This window comes from Sceloporus undulatus, chromosome 1 (genome assembly GCF_019175285.1).
Source record: "Sceloporus undulatus isolate JIND9_A2432 ecotype Alabama chromosome 1, SceUnd_v1.1, whole genome shotgun sequence".
NCBI lineage: Eukaryota > Metazoa > Chordata > Lepidosauria > Squamata > Phrynosomatidae > Sceloporus > Sceloporus undulatus.
Genome location: NC_056522.1, coordinates 8436089 through 8461300, shown reverse-complemented (window position 1 = coordinate 8461300; position 25212 = coordinate 8436089). Strand labels below are relative to the sequence as shown.

The window sequence follows — 25212 nt, the reverse complement described above, 5'->3', positions numbered from 1 at the left end:
TATTCTTTATGGCCTCCAAAGATGGCTGCCTTTGATCTTATCCCTGTATTTGTGACCAGGGACCATAGTACTTTTCTTCTTCTTCTTCTTCTTCTTCTTCTTCTTCTTCTTCTTCTTCTTTTCCTTTGGTAGACCCATGTTTCTCCTCTCGCTTTTCCTTTTCTTCTGTTTCTCTGTTCTTCTCTTGCTTTCCTTATTCATTTTTCCTTTTCTTGCCCCCTTTCTTTCCCTCTCTTTGCTTTTCTCTTTTCTTTTTCTTCTTTCCTGTCTTTTTGTTGAGTTCCAAAATTATAAAGTTTGTCCTTGTAATGTTGTTGATATTTATGTCTCTTATAATTAATTCTTATTATACCACTTTCTTCAAACTTTGTTGATTTATTCCATGAATGATTTGGTTGTGCTTGTATTTAACCTGATTTTCTTAATCTATTCATTAGAACACCTTTTCCCATTCACATCAATATTTAATATAATATAATTTTATAATTTCAGTAGCTTTTTCTTTGATGGAGTTTACTTTGATGGAGTTTACTTTGATGGAAGAAGTCTTCTTCAAGTACAGCCTGGAGAGCTCAATTTATTGCATTAATCCCCCATACATGCTATTGAATAAATACCATTGCTCACTTGAACTCAACAAGCAGAGGAAACAATAAAGATTTGACAATTAAATATAATATAATAATTCAGTATTATTTCTCAATTATTTCTAAGCCTCCTTTATCTTCTTTAAATTCTGCTTTCTTTGAGCACATAATATGTCTACTTATTCAATTAGATAGTTGATTATTCATCAATTCATTTCATTCCTTGAATGATATATTCATTCTATTCTTTATCCTAATAATCCTTATGCCTCTATTCCCACTGCACATTAGCAATTAAATTAATTAGAGTTTCTCTTGTTTCCTTCCCCCTTTCCCTACTTTTAGATGTTGGATTCATTTTTCCCAGGCCTTACACTTTGTAATCAAATTGCAAAAGTAATATATTGTCAAATATTATACCAACAAACAGTTTATCTTAATGCAATCCTTCTTCTTGCATTCTTTTAGCAAATACTTCTTTAAAAATTTATAAGCTTGCACTTAATTTCCCAACAATAGATATTGGAACTTGTGTTTTTATGTATCTGTTTATTCATTAACACAGAACAATACACATGCAAATCACTCCTGCATTCACAGTACAACCAACTTTTCCAGGCAAAGCATTCTCTGAAGATGCCAACCACAGATGCTGGTGAAATGTCAGAAAAAACTCTGCTAGAACATGGCCATATAGCCCGAAAAACCCACAAAAAACTATGTTTATTCATACCACTACTCTTTCCCAAGTCCATCTTTGTTCTATTCTTCTACTGTCATTTCTCCCAAGTTTTGTATTATTTACCAATAACTGTTGCTTTTAGGTCTTTAAAGTCCTTTTTTCTTTCCTCTTCTCCTATTTACTGATACTCTCTCCATTTCATATTTGTTGGTATTCTTTCCTCTTTCCAATAGTCTAGCATTCTTACTTACTGTAATTACATGATTAGCTCCACCTTAGTGAGAAGTCTGTGCTTTCTTTACTTTCCTCTGTTTTCTGATATTCCTTATGCACCTCTAGTCCTTGTCCTCTCTGGTTCGCAGTCATGGCAACTCTTTCCTCCCCTTTTCTGACTTCCCTTTTTTCTCTCATGTCTATTCCTCTTAGTTTCCTCCTTTCCAGCCCTTTCTGATTCTTAGCTCTTACTCTTTCTCCTTCTTCACTTTATATCCTCTTGCACCTTGGCTTATTAGTTTGTTTAATCCATTTCTGCACATACACTTTCTTTTTCAATAATAATAATAATAATAATAACAACAACAACAACAACAACATTTTATTTATACCACCTCTCCAATTAGATTAAGGTGGCTGACAACATGAAAAGAACATTAAAAAACAATAAAATACAATATCCCACAAACCCACCCACCTACAATAAAAACTATAAGATTAAATTATTAAAACAAAGCAGGCAGTTGATGGGAGGCAGCTGAAATGCTAATCTGGGAAGGCCTTCCAAAAGAGATCCATCTTGACCCTATCTAGGGATCACCTCCTTCCATTCAATCCACCTCATACACTCAGGTCCTCTGGGAAGAACCTACTACAGCCTATAAAGACCAAATTGGCTATGGTGACCCAGAGGACCTTTTCTTCAACCACTTCCAGATTATGGAACGGCCTGTCAGAGGAGCTCCATCATATTACCAGCTTGGACAGCCTTAAAAAACCTTACAAAATGGATCTCTTGCAGCAGGCCTTTCCTGAATAGCAAACCTAGCTACCCATCAAATCGACCATCATACTGAATACCTTGTAACCCCGTTCATCCATCTCTGATTATTTTAATGTTTAAATCAGCTCTATAACCCCTTTTTTGCAGTTGTTGTTGCACCACCTCAGTGAAGCATAACCTGCCATGCCACCATTCACCATGGTGGGTGCATTTTCAAACTTGGGTGAGTATGTTTGTTCCTGAAGGAGTAGGCCTTCTATGATTCACTTGGGGATGGAGCTAGCAGCCAAGCTTCGTGTAATTGCTGCCAGAGGCTTTCAAGTGCAGCCCCTACACAGGGAGAAGAAGGAGAGCTGTGTCTAGGAGGACATCCTTGATTTGGTGTGTTTTCAGACTTGGACAAATGGGTTTTTTCCTGAGGGGTTGAGGCTTCTTGGAGTCACTAGAGGCGGAGCTATCAATCTAGTGCCATATAACTGCTGCCAGAGGCAGAGTACCTTGTCACCTTTTTTTACTGGATCAAGGCCAATTGTTTTTGTGAAATGCGGAGGGGTGTGATTGTATGCTCCTTAACACTCTATTCTTCTATTGTGTGTAGACCCAGGTCCTGAGCCCCTGGTCTGAGGGAGGTGGGGCTTTTACTCAGAGGAAGTGAGTCAGATTTGCCTGGGGAAGGAGCTCTCAGTATAGCTATAGCCCCAGTCTCTTGAGCTCAGTGACTGAGTAGTGATGTAAAGAATATTCTTCAAAATTTGAAAAACAGTAGAAACTGGTAGAAATACCTATTATTCGAATATTTCAAAAGCATCTTAAAGAAAAGAAATTCTGAGCACTTCTCGATCAATGAGTAAGAATTTTTATTTTTAATCATTTCCAAATGAAGTGAAGAGACAAGACCTTTTAGCTGACAATTCGATGGCCAGGATTTGGGTATTTGCGTAAGAAAAGCTACCATTCATACTGGCTTTTACCAGAGGCTATTTCCTTTGTTAGGGTGATGTCCCCCCATCTTTGCCCACAGCTTTGCTTTGGCAAACAAAAGAGAACAAAAGGGGAGAATATTTTGTGTGTAGGTGGTGGTGGATAAGACCTTCTCCCCTTTTTGTCATGCTCTGCCATTCTCTCACAGAAGAGAAGAAGGGGTGGGGGTGAAATCCTAGCATTGGAAGGGATTCCCAAGGGTCATCTCATCCAACCCCCTTTTTGGATACATCACACTCTCTCATTCATGGATATTCTGAACTCTCCTTTTCAAAACAATAAAAAAATTAAAATGCAAAATAAAAGTAGGTTTGCCTTAGCATCACCTTGAGAAAGCTGGAGATAGAGGTTTCTCATGCCCTGCCTCTGAGGCTGAGAGAGTGTGACCCTCACAGAAGAGAAGAAGGGGAGGGGTGGGGTGCAATGGCAGGAATTCTGCCATGGATAAAACCTAGCATTCGAAGGGATTCCCAGGGGTCATCCAACTCCCCCTTTTCTACCATGAAGGAATCCCTAGGAGTTGCACTTGAAGCTGAGAGCATGTGACTTGCCCAAGGTCACCCAGTGAATTTCTATGGTGAACTGGGAGGCTAGATTTCTAATCCCAGCTCAGTCATGTAAATCCACAGGGTGACACTGAGTAAGTCACACTCTCTTGTTATTGAGAGAGAGAGAGATCAAGTTAAGAGTTATGACGTAGCTGAATATTGAATCTGAATGGGTGGCTTGTAATCCATCTCATGTAAATTCAACTCCAAGTTTAGCTATTGATGTCAATGGGGATTATAATAAAAACTGTATATGGTCAACAAGTTTCAGCTGGGCCTTCTCCATATCTGACTGTAGTATACAAGTGATGCACACAAGTTTATGTAATGTCCCTTCTACTGTGCACTCCATGTGTGTGTGTCAATATCAACTCTTGGGAAAAGGAGCTTTCCTACTTAAAAGAATAACACTGAACATAAAGGATTTGGTGCATACACACACACACACACACACACACACACACACACACACACACACAGGCTTACACTGCAGTGAAAGATATAAAAAGAATTTTTTCCAGCTTTTCTCACAAAAAAGAGGTCTTCAGAAGTCAAAACATTACAATGGTGTGGTGGGGGGAAGTCAACTGCTGGAATATTTTTGACATTTGGGGATTTTTATGCTTAAAATTGGAAAAAAGCACCTTGGACCAAAAAAAAATGTATTTTACTTAAAAAAAACAATTGTTGTTCTGTACCTTCAAGTTGTTTTCAACTTATAGCAATGCTAAGGTGAATCTATCTAGGGGTTTTCTTGGCAAGATATATTCAGAGGGGGTTTGCTATCGCCATCCTCTGAGATTGAGAGAGTGTAACTTTTGGGAAAAGGTGGGATAAAAATAAAATTAATAATAATAACTTGAAGGCACAAACACACATTTACATTTTTAAAAAAACAAATAGTCAAAAAATAGTTTCATGTCCAAACTGGGATTTGAACTCTGGAGTCATAGTCCAACATTTGTACCACTACATCACTCTGGTTCTTATATTGTTAAAAACATATTGTTAAAAAACAATATGTTCATGTAAAAATGATATCTTGTGTCATATATTTTTTGGCATTTTCATGTATAAAGCCCATCCTATTTTTAGGTGAGAAAAACCATTAAAAATTCACTTTCAAGTCCAATAATGGATTCATCTAGAATGTACATAAATTCTTACAATCTCTCTCAAATTTGATGTTATTTCCATTTGCATTGCATAAAAGAAATGTGTGCTTCCATCCCAACTTTAAGAAGGATGTCCAAAATCTCTCAGGCTCCACTTGAATAAAAATAGTACCCTTCTTATATTCCATGAATCACTCATAAAGATTAAAATCAATACAAGAGAAGAATCAGAAGCCTGTACAGGGAACAAAGTGTGCTTTGCCTGAATGGTCATCAGATTCCTTGTGCAATGGGGAAATATTCAGCTAATTGTGTTCTCCTGTTAGGAAGCTCTTCAAAGGCATAGAGTCACCACCCCTCTGGAGATTACAAGAACTTGCTTCACCGAAGTAGAAAAACAAGTACTGTGTTTGCTCAAGGAGAAACATTTCTTCTTTCATCAAGTTTTGTTTTAGGGGGAAAGCAGGAGCCAACTTTTTTAGAGCATCCATGTCAAAGTCTTCCTTGGAAAAAAAATCAGTTCTGATCTTCTCCAGTAGATACTGAGATTTCTGATCAAAGTGGTGAGTGAAACTATTTTTTGACTATTTAATTTTTTTTAAAAAAAGTTATTATTATTATTAATTTTATTTTTATCCCACCTTTCTCCCAAAGTGGGACCCAAGGCGGCTAACAACATATATAAAACACATTAAAACAACAATTAAAATTACACAATTAAAAATGTAAAAATATATAAAAATTACAAATATAAAATTTAAAACACACAAAGTTAAGAACAATAATCTTAAACTAACCCCCTCATCCCCCAATAAAACCAAGTCGGCAACATTTTAAAAGGCCTGTTTAAATAAAAATGTCTTCACCTGTCGGCGAAAGGCCAGCAGTGAAGCGGCTAGCCTAGTCTCTCGTTGAAGGGAGTTCCACAGAGTGGGAGCAGCCACTGCGAAGGCTCTCTCTCATATCCTCACCAAACTTATTTATTTATTTATTTATTTATTTATTTATGGTATTTATACCCCGCTCTCAGAGCGGCTTACAATTATTATTTTAATTAGATGGTTCCCTGCCCTCAGGCTTACAATCTTTAAAAAATGAGCCTGGGATGGTGGTGGGACTGAGAGAAAACTTTCTCTTCAGGATCTTAGGGCTCTAGGTGGTTCGTATGGGAAGATACAACCTCTCAAATAGTCTGGACCTAAACCATGTAGGGCTTTATAGGTAATGACTAGCACTTTGAATTGTGCTTGGAAACGGACCAGTTGCTGGTGAAGCTGTTTTATTACAGGAGTTATATGTTTCCTGTAACTGGCTCCAGTCAGAATTGTAGCTGCGGCATTTTTGACCTGCTGAAGTTTCTGAACAGTTTCCCCAGGGCAGCTTGCGTCAGTGTAGCCAGATCCGATGTCTCAAGGAATGTGCACTGCATTAATTATGCAAATGCACTCCTGGCCACTCCTGAAACCTGGGTATCCAGGCTCAGAATGAAGTCCAGGAGCACACTCAAGTTGTGAGCCTGAGATTTCAGGGGGAATTTAATCCCATCCAGCTCAGTAACTGCCCCAATTCCCAGATCTGCCTTATGACTGACCAGGAGCACTTCTGTCTTGTCTGGATTAAGCTTCAGTTTGTTTGCCCTCATCCCGTCCATTACTGACATCAGACATTGGTTCGGCACCAGAGACAGCTTCATTGGAGTCAGATGGAAAGGAGAGATAGAGTTGGGTGTCATCCACATACTGATGTGGATACAATTGTTAGAATCTCCTTTTCTGGAGTGTCTTGCCTCATGGTCACTTAAGGCTTTTAATAATCTCTGCAGAGAAGAACCTTGAATGTTAGTGCTTCTGCCCAACTGGGCATTTCATTAGGCAATTGCTATCCCATAACCTAATGATGAGCCACATGAAAATGTGACTTAGCTGCCTCACGTCATTTAACCCTTTGTGACCTGGGAAGAAGGCTATCTGCTATAAACTCCATTATCAGAGTTACTCATTTTAATGAGTGTTCTTCTAAATTCCTTCCTCTCTCCCTCCCAGTGTCTATTCTATTCTCTTCTGCAACCTCATATAATTTGTTGCCCTCACTGGTGGGAGATAGAAGAGGGGCCCTCCAGCAGTCTTCATTTCTCAGGTAGGTCTTTATGTCTGTCTTCAAGGATGTGAATATTTTCACATCCTTAATCACCATCCCATGCCTCTTCTCTAGGAATACAGAGTACACACCCAAACATCTATGCCTGCCATAGTATGAAGACCAGACAAGTTCTCTTGCTTTCCCTTCTCCTGGTGCTCCTTCCTGAACCAGGTAAGTTGTTAATTTACCATTAGAGTGGATGTTGTTAGAAACGTTGGATCATTTGAACAAGTAGACCTCTCTTGGCATTTCAGTCCTCCCAACCAGTAATGATGTATGCACTTTATATACAATGTTATATCCTCATGTATTTGTAACTATGAAGTTTAGGGAATTTTTATACTAGCTCAGATTATGGCTGAGTTACAAGCAGCCTTGGGATTTTGTCTCTATGTTTACGGAGGGGGGAAACAAAGCAGTCCAAGTAGACGACAAGTTGAACATGAGTCAACAGTGTGACGTAGCAGCTAAAAAGGCCAATGCAATTTTAGGCTGCATCAATGAAAGTATAGTGTCTAGATCAAGGGAAGTAATAGTGCCACTATATTCTGCTCTGGTCAGGCCTCACCTGGAATATTGTGTCCAGTTCTGGGCACCACAATTTAAAAAGGATGTGGAGAAACTGGAGCAGGTCCAAAGGAGAGCAACAAAATGGTCAAGGATCTGGAAGCCTGCTCTACAAGGAACGACTTAGGGAGCTGGGGATGTTTAGCCTGGAGAAGAGAAGGTTAAGGGGTGATATGATAGCCCTGTTTAAATATTTGAAGGGATATCATATTGAGGAGAGAGCAAGCTTATTTTCTGCTGCTCCAGAGACTAGGACCCTGAACAATAGATGCAAGCTAGAGGAAAAGAGATTCCACCTCAACATTTGGAAGAACTTCCTGACGGTAAGGGCTGTCCGACAGTGGAATAAACTCCCTCGGAGTGTAGTGGAGTCTCCTTCCTTGGAGATCTTTAAAAGGAGGCTGGATGGCCATCTGTTGGGGATGCTTTGATTGTGATTTGGGCAGGGTGTTGGACTGGATGGCCTTGTTGTGTCCTCTTCCAACTCTATGATTCTATGATTCTATGATTCTAACAGAGACAGGAGCCTCTATTAACTATATTTTATTAAACTGATAACCACACACATGAAACAAACATCCTCTCACACAAGCACATAAGAAGCTAAGAATCAAAGTGGTAGATTGGAATAAAATGAGGCTTCACACAATGATATTACCCACGAGAGGTCGTTCCAGTAGATGCGGTTTGGTAGATGGGAGGTGGGACTCAGCCGTTCCTGAGCACTCAGAGTGGCAATGATGAGCCGGGTCTAGCAGGGCTCAGAGTGACAGTGTGGCGCCTATAAACCAACTACTTCATGGAACAATTGGAAATTTGAGGGCTTTATAGGGTAAAACCACCGGGGCAAAGTTCCAGGGGTCCCATGATCAATGGTCCAAATTGTATAAGGCAACCGCTTAGGGGGGGGGATTTTTGAGGTGAGAATTGGATGTGTAATGAGGCAGATTCCTATTTAAGATAGCCCACAGGACCTGATAAACAGGAACAAATATTGTACAGAAAAAATAGTGTATGTCCTTGATGAGATTTCCTTTGCCTTCTGTGAGGTGTGAGTGAATCACAGCCCTCTAAACAACTCCTAAAACTAACTGACCTGATCCCTTGCTTCAAAGCTATGCGGAGACATTTAGGGTCATGGAGGGGTGAATCTCACCCTATTTCTTGATATCAAAATGGGAGGTTGGGAATGAGAGTAACATATTTCACCTGTTAGTTCACCACTAGAATGGACATCCTTACAAATGTCCCTTTAGGAACCAAGTTAAAAGCAATCAACCCAAGACAGTTCTTCATAGGGTTTTTAAAAAAAACTTTTCAAAATTCATTTATTTTTAACTCATTATATGGTTGATACATTATAGTTTATTTATGCTCCTAGGGGCTTTCTACTTGCCATTTGGGACGTCTGGGAGACGTCCCATTTTAAAAAAGGGGCGTCTCTTATAGACGCCCTGCTAGTACGGACTCCTCCGTACAAGATGGTGCCGGCCCTTCTACATGGCCGGCGCCATCTTGCGTATACGGACGCTGAGCGTCCGTACGCGTCGCGTCCCTTGTGACGTAGCGAGTGCGCCCCTGGCGCCTCGCTACGTCGCAAACGCGACGGAAAAAGAAGCTCCATTTTGGAGCTTCTTTTTCGGTTCCGCGCGGGATCGGCCGTCTGAAGCTTCGGCTCCCCCGCGGACCTACCGGCGGCGGCGGCAGATCGCCTCAAAGCGGCGGTTTGCATCCCGCCTTACTGTTTTTAACCTGTATATAATGCTATTTAAAAACCACAAAACCTTCGACTCACAGAAAAACATAGTTGGTTCTTCTTTGTTTTTTTTCCTTTTTCACAAATGTTATCCTTGCGGCTATTATCATACAAAAATGATTTTTCCATGTTTTCTCTCTAATTCTTTGTTGATCCCCAGTAAATAGGTTGTTGGGTTGTCCAGTTTTAATAGGTAATATTTTTTTCCATTTCTTCATTATTTATTTCCAGGTATTTTAAGCTCTTTGTAAACCCCCCCCCCTATGACCCTGTTTTCGAACAATTCCAACATTTGGCTTTGGTATTTTTATATGTTTTTTTATAATTTGTGTTCTTCTTTTTCATCTGACACATTATTTCATCCATTTGAACCTCTGTAATTGTTTATATAAAAACCAATTACATTTAAAATCTTCTTTCATCAATCCTCTGTAGTTTTCATTCTGTATTTTCCTTTTTCTATATAAAAGTCCTCATATGTTATCCATCCCTTCTTTCATTTTTTATCTCCTATAAAATGCTTCATTTATGAAGTCCATTTGGTATTTTCTGTATAAACGTGGTGTTAATATTTTGCCACACTCTTAACAGAGATTTCATATGTAAGGATTATTGAATTCTTTGTTTGATTTTATCTTATCGTATATTAACATATGAGCCAACTAAATATAATCGCAGCACAATTTAGTTGTTAGCCTCTCATTTTTTTATTCTAGCCCATTTTTTTTCATCCATTCTAAACTACAGCTGTGATGAATATTTTTAAATTTAGTATTCCCAGTCACCTTTATCTTTAACTTGCATGATTTTTATCTTAACCAGTTCACCTATTCCAAGAATGGTATTTCTTTTTACCATTCTCTAAAAGGGATGTCGTACTTATAAGTGGTATACTTTGAAGAGAAATAAAAATTTAGGTGTCACATTCATCTATACCTGATAGTTCTTCCCAACCATGAAATTTGTACTGGGCCAACCTGTAGATCTTTTTATCTCCTACCATACTAGACCATAATTGTTTTTTTTTTAATACAGTGGTACCCCGGGTTACGAAATTAATTCGTTCCGCGGCGCCCTTCGTACCCGAAATCTTTCGCAAACCCGAAAAACCATAGGCGCTAGCACTGGAAGCCGCGATTTCGTGCGAAAAAGCGCCGAAAAGCACCAAAAATTTTTTTGTAAGCCGAAAAAAAAACGTAACCCGGAACAGTTTTTTCCTATGGAATTTTTTCGTATCCGGAAATTTCAGTAACGCGGTGCTTGCGATCCCGGGGTACCACTGTAATTTGGATTTTCAACATAATATTTTTTTCGAAATATTTTATCTTTTTTCCTATTTCAAATTCGATATTTGTGTCATTTTTTCTTTATTGGCCTTGTCATATTCATCGTTAACAAATTGTCTTTCATATTTAACTTCAGCCCTGTGTATAATCGATATATTTAATTATTAATTAATTAATTAATATTCCATTAATTATTCCCCACCACCACTCCCTTATCCTTATTTGCATGTATTTTTTATTGTAAGCCTGAGGGCAGGGAACTGTGCAGGAAGTTCCCTCCTAATGATAAGGTGGAATCCTTCTCCTTAGCTTGCATCCATTGCTCCGGGTCCTGTTCTCGGGAGCAGCAGAAACAAGCTTGCTCCCTCCTCAATATGACATCCCTTCAAATATTTAAACAAGGCTTTCATATCACCTCTTAACCTTCTCTTCCTAGGCTAAACATCCCCAGCTCCTAAGTCATCCTCATAGGGCATGATTCCAAACCCTTCACCATTTTAGTCGCCCTCTTTGGATACGCTCCAGTTCTCAATGTCCTTTTTGAATTGTGGTGCCTGGTATTCCAGGTGAGACCTGACCAAAGCAGAATAACAGTGGAACTATTACTTCCTTGATCAAGACCTGCATTCCCCAAACTGTGCTTTATAAAGATTGGACTTCAGCTCCCAGAATCTCAGACTATTGGCCAACTGGTTTGAGACTCTGGGAGCTGAAGTCCAAAAACTCTGAAGGGCACAATTTGGAGACCACAGTATAGTTCTATTGATCCAGCCTAAAACTGTATTGATCTTTTTAGTTGCCACATTACACTACTGACTCATGTTCAACCTCTGGTCGTAGTGGACTCCTAGATCCTTTTCACATGTATCTCATTATCTTTGCATTTCATTTTTCTTCGCCCTAAAGCAGTAACTACATTTCTTTGTGTTGAAATTCTTGTTAGCTTTGGCCCAGCTTTCTATCTATTCAGGTCTTCAGTTTTGATCCGTCCTCTGGGGATTAGCTACTCCTTGTAATTAAGGCTAATTTGATATCCATGCCTTCTATTCTTTCATCCAAGTCATTGAAAAGATGTTGAATAGCACTGGGCCCAGGACAAAACCCTGTGGCATCCCACTAGTCACTTATCTCTAGGATGAAGAGGAGCCATTGTTAAGCACCTGGGGATCAGCCAGTCAACCATTACAAACCCATATAACAGTTACCTTGTCTAGCCCACATTCACTAGACTTGTTTCAAGAATATCATGGGATCTTGTCAAAGGCCTTACTGAAATTGAGATATGCTATATCTACAGTATCCCTTTGTCTACCTCATCTAGTTTCCTTTCTGAATTTGACAACGGTCTGTTTTTTCCTCTATTTATCATTATTTTAGTTTTCTTGTTTTTAATAAAACTGCTCTATCCAATTCAGATAATCTTGACTTAAATCCATTTTTATTGTTTCTATCATAAAGTCCTAATTTACATTGCAAAAGCTGTTTCTGCATTCATTCAGCAATGTGTCTCCCACTATATCTGTGCATTCATTTTTCTGCCCTAGTGCAGTACATTACATTTCCAGTGTTGAATTTCATTTTATTAGCTTTGGCCCAGCTTTCTATTCTATTCAGATCTTTTGAATCTGATCTGTCCTCTGGAGTATTAGCTATTCCTGCTAATTTGGTGTCATCTGCAAATTTGATAAATATGCTCCAATTCTGTCATCCAGGTCATTGATAAGATGTTGAATAGCACTGGGCCCAGGACAGAGCCCTGTGGACCCACTGGTCACTTCCCTCCAGGATGAAAAGGAGCCATTGTGGAGCACCCTGTGGGTTTGGCCGGTCAACCAATTACAGATCCATTTAACAGTTCCTTTGTCTAGTCCACATTTACAAGCTTGTTTGCAAGAATGTCATGGGGAACTTTGTCAAAGGCCTTACTGAATCAAGATATATACTATACCACAGCATTCCCTTCATCTACCAAGCTGGTAATTAATCAAAGAAAGAGATCAGGTTTGTCTGGCATGACTTGTTTCTCTGAAACCCATGTTGACTTTTGTGGATATGGCATTGCCTCTAGATGTTCACAGACTCTCTGTTATGATCTGCTCCAAATCTTTCCTAGTACTGATGTCAGACAACTGGACGATAATTGTTGGGATCCTCTTTTTTCCCCTTTTTGAAGATGGGGACAACGTTTGCCCTCCGCCAGCTGCGGCTGGGATCTCTCCTGTTTTTCCAGGAGTTTTCCAAAGATTTTGCCAATGGCTCCGATATCATTTGCCAGTTCTTTAATACCCTTGGATGAGTCATCTGGTCCGGAGACTTAAATTCATTTAGATTAATAAGGTGTTCCTCACTACCACCTCTTTACTATTCTGTACTGAATGCCCCATCCTGTCCTCTGCTCCATTATCCTCAGGTTGAGCACCCTTTGCTTTTCTGAGAAGATGAGGCAAAGAAGGTGTTGAGTAATTCTGCCTTTTCTCTGTCTGCTGTATGCATTTTGCCATCTTCTCCCACGCAGTGGCCCTAACCGTTTCCTTCTTCTTCCTCTTGCTGCGGACATATCCAAAAAAGCCCTTTTTATTGTTCTTAACCTCTCTAGCAAGCCTGAGTTCATCTGTGCTTTAGCTTTTCTGATTTTACCCCTACACATGCTGCATTTCTTTGAACCTTTTTTCGTGATTCCCCCTTTTCCATTCTTATACATTGCTTCTTTCAAACTAGCTCGGTTGAAAGTTCCTTAGTCATCCATCCTGGTTTCTTGAGATACCTCCCGTTTTTTCTCTTCACTGGAACGTTGAATTTGTGCCTTAAGTACTCTCTTTTGAGAAACTCCCATCCGTCCTGAACTCCTTTATCTTTTTAGTATTCTGACCACGGGATCACCCTCAATACTTCTCTAAGTTTACTGAAATCTGCTCTCTAAAGTCTAGATGTGTGTTTGACTCAGCCTGCTTCTGCTTTCCATTGATAATAACAACTCCAGGAGAACATGGTCACTTCCACTAAGGACCCCACACTTGCACCCATTAACCAAGTCATCCGTTGGTTAGGATCAGATCCAAAATAGTGACCCCTTGTTGCTCTCCACCTTTTGGACCATGAAATAGTCTTCCAGGCAAGTGAGGAATTTGCTGCGGCCTTGAGGATTTTTGCGAGTTTGACTTCCAGAAAATATCAGGATAGTGAAGTCGCCCATCACTACTAAATCTCTCTTTGTGGACTGTGTGGTCATCTGTTCTAGAAAGATATCATCCAATTCCTCAGTCTGACTGGGGTGCTGTAGTAGACTCCCACCATAACACCTCATTGTTTCCCTCCCCTTAATTTTTATCCAGATGCTCTCCACCTGGCTTCCATGATGAGGTCCTGGATCTCTTCACTGGTGTAAATATTCTGACATATAGTGCAATTTCCCCCTTTCCTGTTGACCGGTGTCTCTTTAAAAGGTTAACCCTCTATTTCCACATTCCAATCATGAGACTCATCCCACCAGGTTCAGTGAGGCCTATTATATCATATTGTTGTGGTTGTACTAGGTTCAAGTTCACTTGCTTATTTCCCATGCTCTGTGTATTAGTGTAGAGACATCAGACCAGGGGCCCATTACTTGCGGCTTGTGCAGGTTTTTTGCCTCCACGTTGGATCCTTGCACTTTTTTTTTCTTGTTTCTCTATGTCTTTTTGGACTAGTTTCCGCCATCCCTTTCGCCTTCCTTATATTGTCTCCCTCCCTCGGAACTCAGTTAAAGCCCCTCCGGATCAAGTTCTTGAGACTGTTGGCAAAAACATTTCTTCCAACTGGTGTGAGATGCACCCATCCTTTGCAAGAAGTCCCTCCATGGACCGCAGCCATGATCAAAGAATCCAAATCCTTCTCGGTGGCACATCGGCGAAGCCAGTTGTTCACAATCCGCTATTTTCTCTCCTTCCTGAACCGTGCCCTTCAACTGGCAGAAGAGATGAGATGTACAACCTGTACAATCCATCCTTTCAGCTTCCTACCAAGCGCATCATAACCCTTTTGATGTTCTGAATGCTGTGTCTTGCAGTACATTAGTTCCCACATGGACCAAAAGGAAGGGGTATTGTCAGTAGGCTGGACCAGTCTTGGCCGCCTCTCGTACATCATGGATCTTTGCCCCTGGAAGACAACACACTCTCGAGACATCTTGTCAGGCCTACAAATCACTGCTTCTGTACCCCTCAGCAAGGATCCCCCACACTACGACCACAGCCTCCTACGAGGCTTAGCAGTGACTGTTCCATCGGGTGGGACTCTCAGCTTGCCTGCCTGTCCCTAAAGTCGTTCATGCTGCTCTTCTCATCCTCCTTGATAAGGGAAAGAGCTTCGAATCGATTCTCTAGCTGCAAGCTCCCCAAACAATCCCTTTGGCTACTTCTCGTGTGACATTCCTCCAGCTTCTGCCTCCTGTGTATGTGAATGACCTCTGGTCTAGCCAGCTTCCTCGGCATGGTATTATCGTCGCAGATTGTTAGTTCTGTCGGTCCAGGAAATACTCCTGCTCCCTAATATGCTGAAGTGTAGCTAGCTACTTGGACTCCAAACTGCTGCACTTTCTCCTCCAAGAGACTAACCACTTGCACAGGGGCATGTGAAGTCTCCACCTTCTGTAGGCAAAGAAGACAAACATCCACAATGTTGCAGGTGACTGCCATGGTCCGTCAGTGTCCATACTGAAAAGTCTTAGGAAATTACTGGAACAGGATTGTGGGCTTCCTCTGAAAAAAAATCCTCGAGAAAACACCGTAAAGCTCCTGAATTCCTTCAATTTGTGGCAGTGAGCAATCAAAACTGCCTCGGCTGTAGATTTCCTTGGAGGAAAAAGAATGAAATAAAAAATAGAACTAAAATTTCTAATGGCGCATGGCTCTGGGGATGAGTAAATAAGAACTAGTCCTGCTAGCTCCGCCCCCTATGACTCACAGAGTGACTCACTGAATGTGATACAAGCAACACGCTTCCTAGAGTTTAAGAGAAAAAATTAAACAGTCACCACTTCAATGGCTGCCCAGCTACCTCTCTCTCTCCGCTCTGTAGCAAGAGCAAAGACATTCAACTGAAAACTAAAGTCAGAATCATTCAGGCCATTGTGATCCAAGTTACCTTGTATATATGGTAAGATCTAGACAGTGAAGGAAGTGCCGGAGAAGAGTACTTAGTCTGGGGAGCCAAAACAAATAAACAAATGGGCCGCTTGAAATGGGCTCTTGAACAGATCAGACCAGGACTCTCCTTGGAAGCTTAAGATAGAGGAGGAAAATTGTACTCTGAACACTAATGAGAGGGCATGGATCACTAAAAAAACAATGATGCAGGAAAGTTAGATGTAGAAGAACAGAGAGGAAGACCACAAACCAGATGGATAGGCAGGATCGGCAAGGCAGTGGAAGATAGGTATTCTTGGAGATGTCTCATCCACAGAGAACCATGAGATGGAACTGACACAAGGACAGCTAAGAACAGGGGTAGGCAACCTTTTGGAGCGGGGGCCGGGTTGGTGGTCCCCCCGACAGTTGGGGGGCCGAAGCCGGGGTGGAGCTTCCACCTCCGGGCGTGGCTGCATGCTGGGGGCGGAGCTCACCGGGCGGAGCCACCCGGGGCGAGGCACCCTCCGGGCGGAGCCTTACCAAAGCCCGGCAAGAGGAGGAGGGTGTGCCCGCCCTCTCCTCCTCGTGCCTTTCTGGACAAACACCCCCAACTGCATTCCAAAACACACACAACAGCACAGTTGTGCATTTCACATGGCTTAACTTAACATGGCCTCTTGCATATTCAGAGGCTTATTCCATAATCAAACCCTTGGGTGTAACACTAGCATGGTTTAACATGGCTATGCATATTGAACAGTCAAGGTGGTTTCAGCCGTCTTGACCAAGTGTACTTCTCAGAAATGTGGTACTTGGTTAAGGGACTTGGTTGTTTCTTCACGAGCAGGGTTGGTAAAAACACGAGCAATTTACACTGGCCTTGCCCCAGAGGCTTTCTGATACAATATTGCCATAAAGAACCAAAAACACACAGAAAAGGCACTTTGGAAAGTCACACTCCTTGGCTCAGAAACAGTGCGTGCAGGCTCTCAAGACGGACTCATATCATTCATGGTCAGCATCAATCATCATTATCAACCACCACACTAATTGTCAAAGCAAGGGAGACTTGTTTAGCATTAAGGCACACAAAACACACTTTGACAAGTCACAACTCTCCGCAGCTCTAGAACAGTAGTTGCAATACTTTCTCAAGCTGCATCAATCATTCATCACACTATCATATGTCAAATCAAGGAGACTTGTTAAGCATTAAAAGCACACAAAACACACTTTGCAAGTCACACTCTCTCCCAGGCTTCTGAACACAGTAGTTGCATACTTCCAAGCTGCATCAATCATCACAACTATCAGTGTCAAATCAGGGAGACTGTTAGCATAAAAGCACACAAAACACACTTTTGCAAGTCACACTCTCTCACTTCGCTGCTGAAACAGTAGTTGCATACGTCTCAAGCTGCATCATCATCATCATCATCACACTATCATTGTAAAGCAAGGAGACGTGTTAGCATTAAAAGCACACAAACACACTTGCAAGGGTCACACTCTCTTGGCTTCAGAAACAGTGCCTCTAGGCCTCTCAAGCTGGCTTATATTCATCATCATCGTCATCATCAATCATCACAATCACACCTATCATTGTCAAGCCAGGGACCCTTGTTATTGCAATTAAAAATAACTGAAAAACAAAAAAAAACCACATCTGGCCACTGGCCACTCACCACCTTCTTCCTCTCTTCATTCTCCTCCTGCTCTTTCCTCCTCCTGCTGCCCCCTCTTCCTCCTCCTGCTCTTCCCTGCGGGAGGTGGGGAGGGCCGCGGAGCCTGCGGGGAGGGCGGGAGGGCCGCGCGGAGCCCCCGCGGGAGCGGGGACGGCCGGCGGAGCCCCGCGGAGGCGGGGAGGGCCCCCTGCGCCCTGGGAGCGCTCCTGGAGGGCCCCAGGACAGCAGCGGCCTCCTAAAGGCCTGCCGCGCTGCCGCCCGCGGCTGCCATCGCGGCTTTTCGCCGCTCTGGCGCCGCCATTTTGGGCGGCAAAATGGCGGCGAAGTCTCGCGTGACCTCCCCTGAGGTCGCACGAGATTTCGCCTCTATTTTGGGCGAAAAAATGGTGGCGCCCATAGCCCCAGAGGCCGCTATGGGCACAGCCATTTTTTTGCCCAAAATGGCAGCGCCCAGAGCGGCGAAGAGCAATAGCACCTGGGGGCCAGGCGGCAGGCCTCCGCGGGCCGCATCCGGCCCGCAGGCCGGAGGTTGCCGACCCCTGGCTAAGAATAACAACAATATCCATTTTATCAATTTTAAGTGCCAATGATATTGCTACCAGGAACATGTTGATCCTCGGCCATGATTTGTATCTTTTCGAGTAGAATGTATAGTCTCTTCCATTTCCTTGTTTTATTCTCAAAATGTCCATTATATGCATCTTTCATCCCAAAAAAAGTTTTGGGGAGTTTTCCTTGCCTCTTTTTAATCAGTTTCTGAGATTTTCTATCTATTTCTGGATCTATTATTCCATTCTAATCACCCAGTATAATCATATTTTCATAGCTGTATTGGGTCAAAATATTTGTTAATTTTTGGAAAAAATTTATCTTGTTTTTTCATTGATATGTACATGCCTACTACTAATGTTTTTTCCTATTTGCCAGTCTAATTCCAATCCTATAAAATTTCTGCGTGACTTGATGGCCTTTGTGGTTCCTTCAACTCAATGCTTCTATTATTCTATTAATATTTTATAATACATTCAACTGAAAAGTAGTAACCCAAAGGTTAGGCAAAATGACCAAACAAATATATTACAACTGTACAATTTAATCCAAAGTTTATTCTATTCTATGATTTTGTGTCTATGTCAATTAGCAATTCCCCATGGCCTTTCCAGCCCTGCAGAAATGATTTGCTCAGCTCTGCTCTGTCAGATAAGTGTGTGACCAATTGTAATAGGTCTAGAACTGTATGTTTATGAGAAGGTGTTAGTACTGTTTTCCATATTTTACATCATCTTGCACATTTCCTTTGTTCTTTTGAACAGGAGAATTGGGCCCTGTCCGCAATCGTGAACAATGTCGTCATTACAAAGGTGCTTGTACCATTATCAAATGCCCTGCGGTAAGGATACCAAAGAATTTCACAGGACTTGCAATGTTTTCTATCCTCTTCCCAACACTTGTGATAAAACACACCTTGGTTCTTAGTGAATGATGCCTTAGTGAGGCTAACATAGTATTTATGAACATTAAGACAAGCCCCGAAGCAGTATGCATTCTTTACAAAGCAACTTTCTAACCCTTGCATGAATCTGACAGAAAGAGAATAAGAAAATAGAAGTGTGCTTTAATCTGTGGGAGAATATTCTTTAAATAAAGCGAGATGAAACAAAAATGGAAATCATATAGCCAAATAACTATTTCATTTAGCTATTTTTACCTACATGTGAACTTACCATACAACAATGGATTCAATGGGTCTACTCTAGCAGGACTAACCAAGAGGACTTCAGCTTCTGCCTTTGATCTTATATGGGTCAAAAGATAGTAAAAATCCACTAGGCATAGTTCTGCTTTTTCCCTCTTTTCCCGTGAACATCATTTACTACCATGCCACCTTGGTGTCATCTGTGGCCTTTTTGTGGGCCGAGAAGGGTAGGAGGTGGCCACACAGCATATTACTATGTTTCTGCAGCTGGGAAGCATGGAGAAACGTGGGATACTACACTTGGGGAGCAAAGATGAAATGCACAGATTTAGAATGGATGACCTTGGTTTGATGGCAGTACATGAGAAGGAATTTACAAGTCTTAGGGGCCAACAGGCTAAACAGGAGTCAGCAGTATGGTGTGACAACTTAAAAAGTCAATGCAATTCTAGACATCTAGGCTCGTATTTAAGCTATGATTGGTTTGTGAAGTCAAAGGCTATGATTGGCTTGCTTTTGGGCAAGGAGAATTCAGAATGTCCCTGAGGTCACACTGTGGATTAACATGGCTGAGCTGAGATTAGAACTCTAGCCTCCCACTTCACCACAGAAACTCACTGGGTGACTTTGGGCAAGTTGCATGCTCTCAGCCTCCAAGTCCAACTCTAGAATGCTAGGTATTCCTTCATGGTAGAAAGGAGTTGGATGAAATGACCTTTGGGATCCCTTTCAATCCTAGGATTTCTCCATGGCAAAATTCCTGCTTGGCAGAAGAGCATTGCCATTTGCCACTTCACCCCACCCCACCCCCTTCTTCTCTTTTGTGAGGGTTGGTCACACTCTCTCAGCTTCAGAGGTAGAATTTCTAAGTATTCCTTCATGGTAGAAGGGGGTTGGACAAGATGACCTCTGGGATCCCTTCCAATGCTAGGATTTCTCCATTGCAGAATTTCTGCTTGGCAGAAGAACACTGCCATTTGCCACTTCACCCCACCCCACCTCCTTCTTCTCTTCTGTGAGAATTTGAATGGGAGAGCATGACAAGAAAGAGGAGAATGACTGAAGGTATCCACCCCCACCTACACACAAAATGTTCTCTGTTTTTGTTCTCATTTGTTTTTCAAAGCAAAGATGTAGGCAAAGTTGGGGGAGGACATCACCCTAACAAAGGAAATAGCCTCTGGTAAGCCCCAGTATGAATGGTAGCTTGGCTTATGCAAAACACGCAAATACTGGCCATTGAATTGTCAGTTGAAAGGCCCTGTCCCTTCATTTGCAAATGATTAAAAAAAATCTTACTCATTGATTGAGAAGTTCTAATAATTTCATCTTTTAAAAAAAATTACAAAATCTTCAAATAACAGATATTTCATATGTATATCAAATTTTGACAAGAATTCTTTACACTACTAGTAAAAGGTTTGGAGACTATGGCTTAGGGAGTAGGCTATGTCCAGCAGTGAAAAAACAAGGTGAAGGAGTAACATGATGAGTCATGTTTAAATCTCTGAAAGGATGTCATATGAAGGATGGCGGGGAGGAGAAGAAAGGGGCAGCCTGGCCCCTTTCTGCTCTGTGTCGCTGGTGCAGCCATGTAAAGGCTGCGCCCAGTGACACAAAGGTGGAAAGAGCTCCAAAACGAAGCTCCTTCTGGGGCCGCAGAAAGGCCGCCCCTGGCGCCCTCGCATAGCCCCAGTACATCACTTCTGCACTGCCCCATATGGAGGTGGCACAGTCGTGACGTAGCAATGGTGGCCCCCATGTGGAACGGGCACCACCATTTTGTATGGACCCAGTCCGTACTAGGGTTAGGGGCGTCAGGAAGTGACACCCCTTCCTAACCCTAGTACATCCTGGGGACGTACTTTGTGAGTGTATGTAACACGCCTTACCCATTTCCTTCCCCAGGCAATGGGAGAGGAGAGAGAACAAAACCTATAAATCCACATGTTTTACAGAATTTTGCCCCATGTAAAACATATTGAATTGCTAGGGAAAGGAGAGCCAGCGTGGTCTAATAGTTTGAGTGTTGGGCAATGACTCTGGGAGCCCAGGCTTTGAATCTCTGCTTGGCCAGGAAAACCCACTAGGTGACTTTGCACAAGTCACCTTTTCTAAGCCACAGAAGAAGGCAATGACTGATCCACTCTGAGCTAATCCTGACAATCAAACCCCATGTTAAGTTCAGTTTAGTGTGACCATAAGCCAGCAAGATTTGATGACACACAGAACACAACACGAGGGAAGAAAATACAAGGTCCTGAATTTGAGAAGCCATCCCAATGAGAACACACATGTTGAATCAACTGTTGATTGGTGAGCCAACATTTATGTAAATCCCATCAATTTAATGGACCAACTGAGGTTGGGAATATTAGTAGAATTTAGGCCCAATCTAAGTGAAGGGTGGGAGGAAATTGCAGGTGGGAAACATAGCACAAACAAGTCTGAGAGATTTTCTACATCTTTTCCCTCAGGGTTTCATCTCTATTGGAAGGTGTTCAACATTAAGCCCATGCTGCAGAGTGCTGTTGCCAGGATAAGAATGATAACACCCAGGGTAAGCATATTGACCAATTATAGTTTTTTGTGGGATTTTGGGGCTATGTTGCCATGTTCTAGAAGATTTTCAGAGAAGATGCCAGTCACAGATGCTGGCGAAACGTCAGGAAGAAAATCTTCTAGAACATGGCCACATAGCCCACAAAAAACTATGGGTGCCGGTCATGAAAGCCTTCAACTTCACACTGACCAGCTATGTTTATGGCTCAAGTGAAGCTTTAAATTACTACAATGCTAATCATTGTGGTAATGCAGGAAAAAAAAATTATTTGCATCCAAAATTGTTGTGGCAGTGCGCTGTGCCCTTATTTTGTTCCCCACCCACCCACAATGGAAACTACACCCTGCTGGTGGTAGGGGACAATGAGAGAAAGATGCAAAAGTGATTTACATAAGAAGAGGACACTCATTTTGGAAGAAATACTAAATGATTGTGGTTTCCCTGCCTCCATCCCATACATTTCTCAATGCTAGATAAGACGGAGAAATTGAATATATGGAAGGACATCCTGCCTTGACCAGAAAAATCATCATTGCCTGTTTTACTGTCTCCAAGTCTGCTACAAAATCTGTATTATAGTCTTTTCACCCACTGAAGAAACACAAAAGAATCTTACAACTTAGTTCTTCCTTCAGTAACAATAAATGCAAGTGTGCGGTGGATTAACAGTTTCTGTTTCTCTCTTTATTAAAAATTTGACAAGAAGGTCATTGTCATCAACAATATCATGAGTCATTCTTCATTTGTGGTGTTTGTATGCCATTTTGATTACCTTGTCACGCAGAACAGATACAGTGGTGTCCCAATGCTCCATTCAGCGCTGGATTGGGGCTGCAGCAACCACACACCAAGGCCTTAATCTGGCAGTTTGCCACTCTAAAAAGAACCGTCAAAATGGCACTCCTTTTTACAGTGGAAAAAAGCACCTTTGCCGTAGGAGCGGTGGCTTTTCTCCAGTTCTTTGGTGCAGCTGCGGCAAAGAACACAGCAGGCTCCAGAGGGTGCAATTTGGGTTTGGTGTGGCTGTTCGGTAAAAATGAAAGAGGGGCAATGCCCTTTCTTGCTCACTCAGTAGCCACGTACTGCTCACCAGGTGTACACCCTCACATCTTGAGGACTGCCTCCCTTGTATATAGGAATGGAAATAACTGTCAAAATTCTTCTCATCCCTGGAGAAGAGTGGGAAATATATCTACTGTTCTCACCACAGTTTAAGTATGAGAAAATTAAATGTTTCATCTCTCACATGGGGAAAGGAGTTCCATTCAAAATCCAATGTTCTCAATGACTTTATAGCCCCAGGATTAATCAAGCAGACACTAATCCTCTTTTGCAGACCCTCCCACTCTGAGGCTTACCATTAGCAACAGAACAATACACATGCAAATCACTCCTGCCTTTCCAGCTCACACAGTATATATATACCCAACTCCTTTCCAGGCAAGCATTCTCTGAAGATGTCAGCCACAGATGCTGGCAAAATGTCAGGAAGAAACTCTTATAGAACATGGCCACATAGCCCGAAAAACCCACAAAAAAACTTTGGTTTCCACTGTTCTAAAGACTAGGAACAATGAATTCAAGCCACAGGAACTTTCTCATGGTATGAGCTGTTCATCATTTTCACTACCTCTGTCGGGGGTGCTTTGACTGTATCTTCCTCCATAGCAGGGTTTTGGACTGGATTTTCTTGCATTCTCATCCAACTTTGGGATTGTATGATTCTGTGGTTCCTCTGGAATCTCAGAGTACCCCTGGGATATCCAGGAGGATGTCTTTGTCTTCAGTATCCACCTGCAGGAACACAACATAACACTTCTTAGATACACCTTTCCTTTTCCAGAAAAATGGCAAAATAAAGAATTTGCAAATTCACCTGTTCTGCAGGATTTTGGACTATGAAAAACATATTGCAAACCTGTCAAAAGGGAAAGGAGATCCAGTGTGGTGTATTAGTATAAATGAGTGGCATCATTAGGCATGGTTGCTTTCCCGAACAGAATAACCTCTGACTCAAGAATGCTGATAGCTAAACTTTAAAAAAAATATGTAAAGGAAACTGTAAAGTCTCATGTACACAAAGAAAATATAAAGCCAAGTCCAAGGTGCAAACCAGAGAGTAGTCAAACAATCTGAGGTCCAGAGTTTCAGTGAGACAAGATGATCAGGCAGTCCAAGGTCAAGGGTTCCAGAGGGTCAAGATGATTAGGCAGTCCAGTAATCATAGGTCCAGGCTGAGAAGAAAAGGAGGGTAAGGATCAAGCGTGCTTTCACTAGCGAACTCAGATAATCTCTGACAAATGGCCTGGTGTCCTACACCTAATAATATTCCCAGCTCGCATGAGCTCAGCTGTTTGCTGATTAATTGGCATTTTTCATAAAGTCTCCTCAAAAGCCAGAGACATGTCTTTTCAGCTCTTCACTGGTTGGTTAGGTATGTTCTCTTCATTCTCTTCCATGCCTGAAGGCTCTGCTGCCAAGAGGCTTAGTTGCTGAGCCTCCTTGGAGGCCACAGACTCTGCTTGAGCTGGCAGGCCAGAACTAGGATCAGGCTCAGGTTCTGCTTGAGCTGGCTGGGCAGAAGTAGGGCCAGGCTCAATTTCAAGCTGAGTCTCTGGCTCAGCTTACTCATCCTCCTCTGAGTCCTCAGGCTGGCTGGGCATAACTATGGTGAGCAAAGTAGAGTCAGAACTTTATTTTCAGAAAAGTCTGCTTTTAAACCTCCCCACTCTGTAAAGTTAGGTTGAGGCAAGGGTCTCATATTTTCAAACGTTATGTCTATCTCTAGAGGACAGCAACTCATTTACAAAAATATGGTAGTGTAACATGGCTTTTGAAGAGGCTTGGCTTCCTTAAAGTCCAATTCTATATACATGGGAAGGTGGAAAGATGGGTCTACAGCAGGGGTAGTTAACCTGCGGCCCGTGGGCCAGATGCGGCGAGGCGAGGCCTTGGGACCGGCCCCAGCCCGGTCCTGCCGCCGATTGCCACCGGGGCCTTTGGCCTCTCGTGCGCAGGGGCAAGGAGGGCAATTGTCTATAGACGCCTCAGAAACATGCATTTATATTAACATTTTTTAAAAAATCAGCAAATTTTTTTGTGTATCCTCCACTTTTTTAAAAAAAAAGTGTCCACCATTTGAAAATGTTGTCCTACATTTGTCCTGGTTTATTTTTTAAAAAAATTTTTTTTTAAATTATTAAATTATTTATTTTTTGGCTTCAGCCCCCCAGTTGTCTGAGGGACAGCAACCTGGCCCCCGGCTCAAAAAGGTTGCCTAACCCTGGTCTACAGTAACCAAGAAAGCCTTTCGATCTGTATAAGTTCATGGAACTAAAAGCAAGGTGAGGTAGAGCTCCGTATCACAGGCAGACCAAACAACACCCTGCCATTTTGAACTAATATCCAAGAGAAATGATTAGGATTCCTTTCTCTTTATCTCATATTTTTAACTACACATAACTTACATAGTTGGAAAATTCAGAATCAGGAATAGTGAAGTGTG

General features: G+C 41.9%; 1 protein-coding gene across 3 annotated transcripts; it reads left to right on the top strand.

Moving 5' to 3' along the window:
* Nucleotides 1-5238: 5238 nt before the first annotated feature.
* On the top strand, nucleotides 5239-22430 carry LOC121918362 (lingual antimicrobial peptide-like). 3 transcript variants are annotated; one of them, XR_006101219.1, is made up of 6 exons: nucleotides 5239-5473; nucleotides 6953-7046; nucleotides 7122-7220; nucleotides 18762-18838; nucleotides 21622-21704; nucleotides 22181-22430. XR_006101219.1 is itself a non-coding variant. In XM_042444426.1 (6 exons), the coding sequence occupies exons 1-5, from the start codon at nucleotides 6613-6615 to the stop codon at nucleotides 21685-21687; spliced, it is 354 nt and encodes a 117-aa protein (XP_042300360.1). In that variant the 5' UTR covers nucleotides 6574-6612; the 3' UTR covers nucleotides 21688-21704; nucleotides 22181-22430. The 3 variants fall into 3 exon arrangements, 1 of the variants encoding a protein (XP_042300360.1); XM_042444426.1 differs by lacking the exon at nucleotides 5239-5473 and adding an exon at nucleotides 6574-6630; XR_006101218.1 differs by lacking the exon at nucleotides 6953-7046 and having other exon boundaries at nucleotides 5249-5473.
* Nucleotides 22431-25212: the final 2782 nt, after the last annotated feature.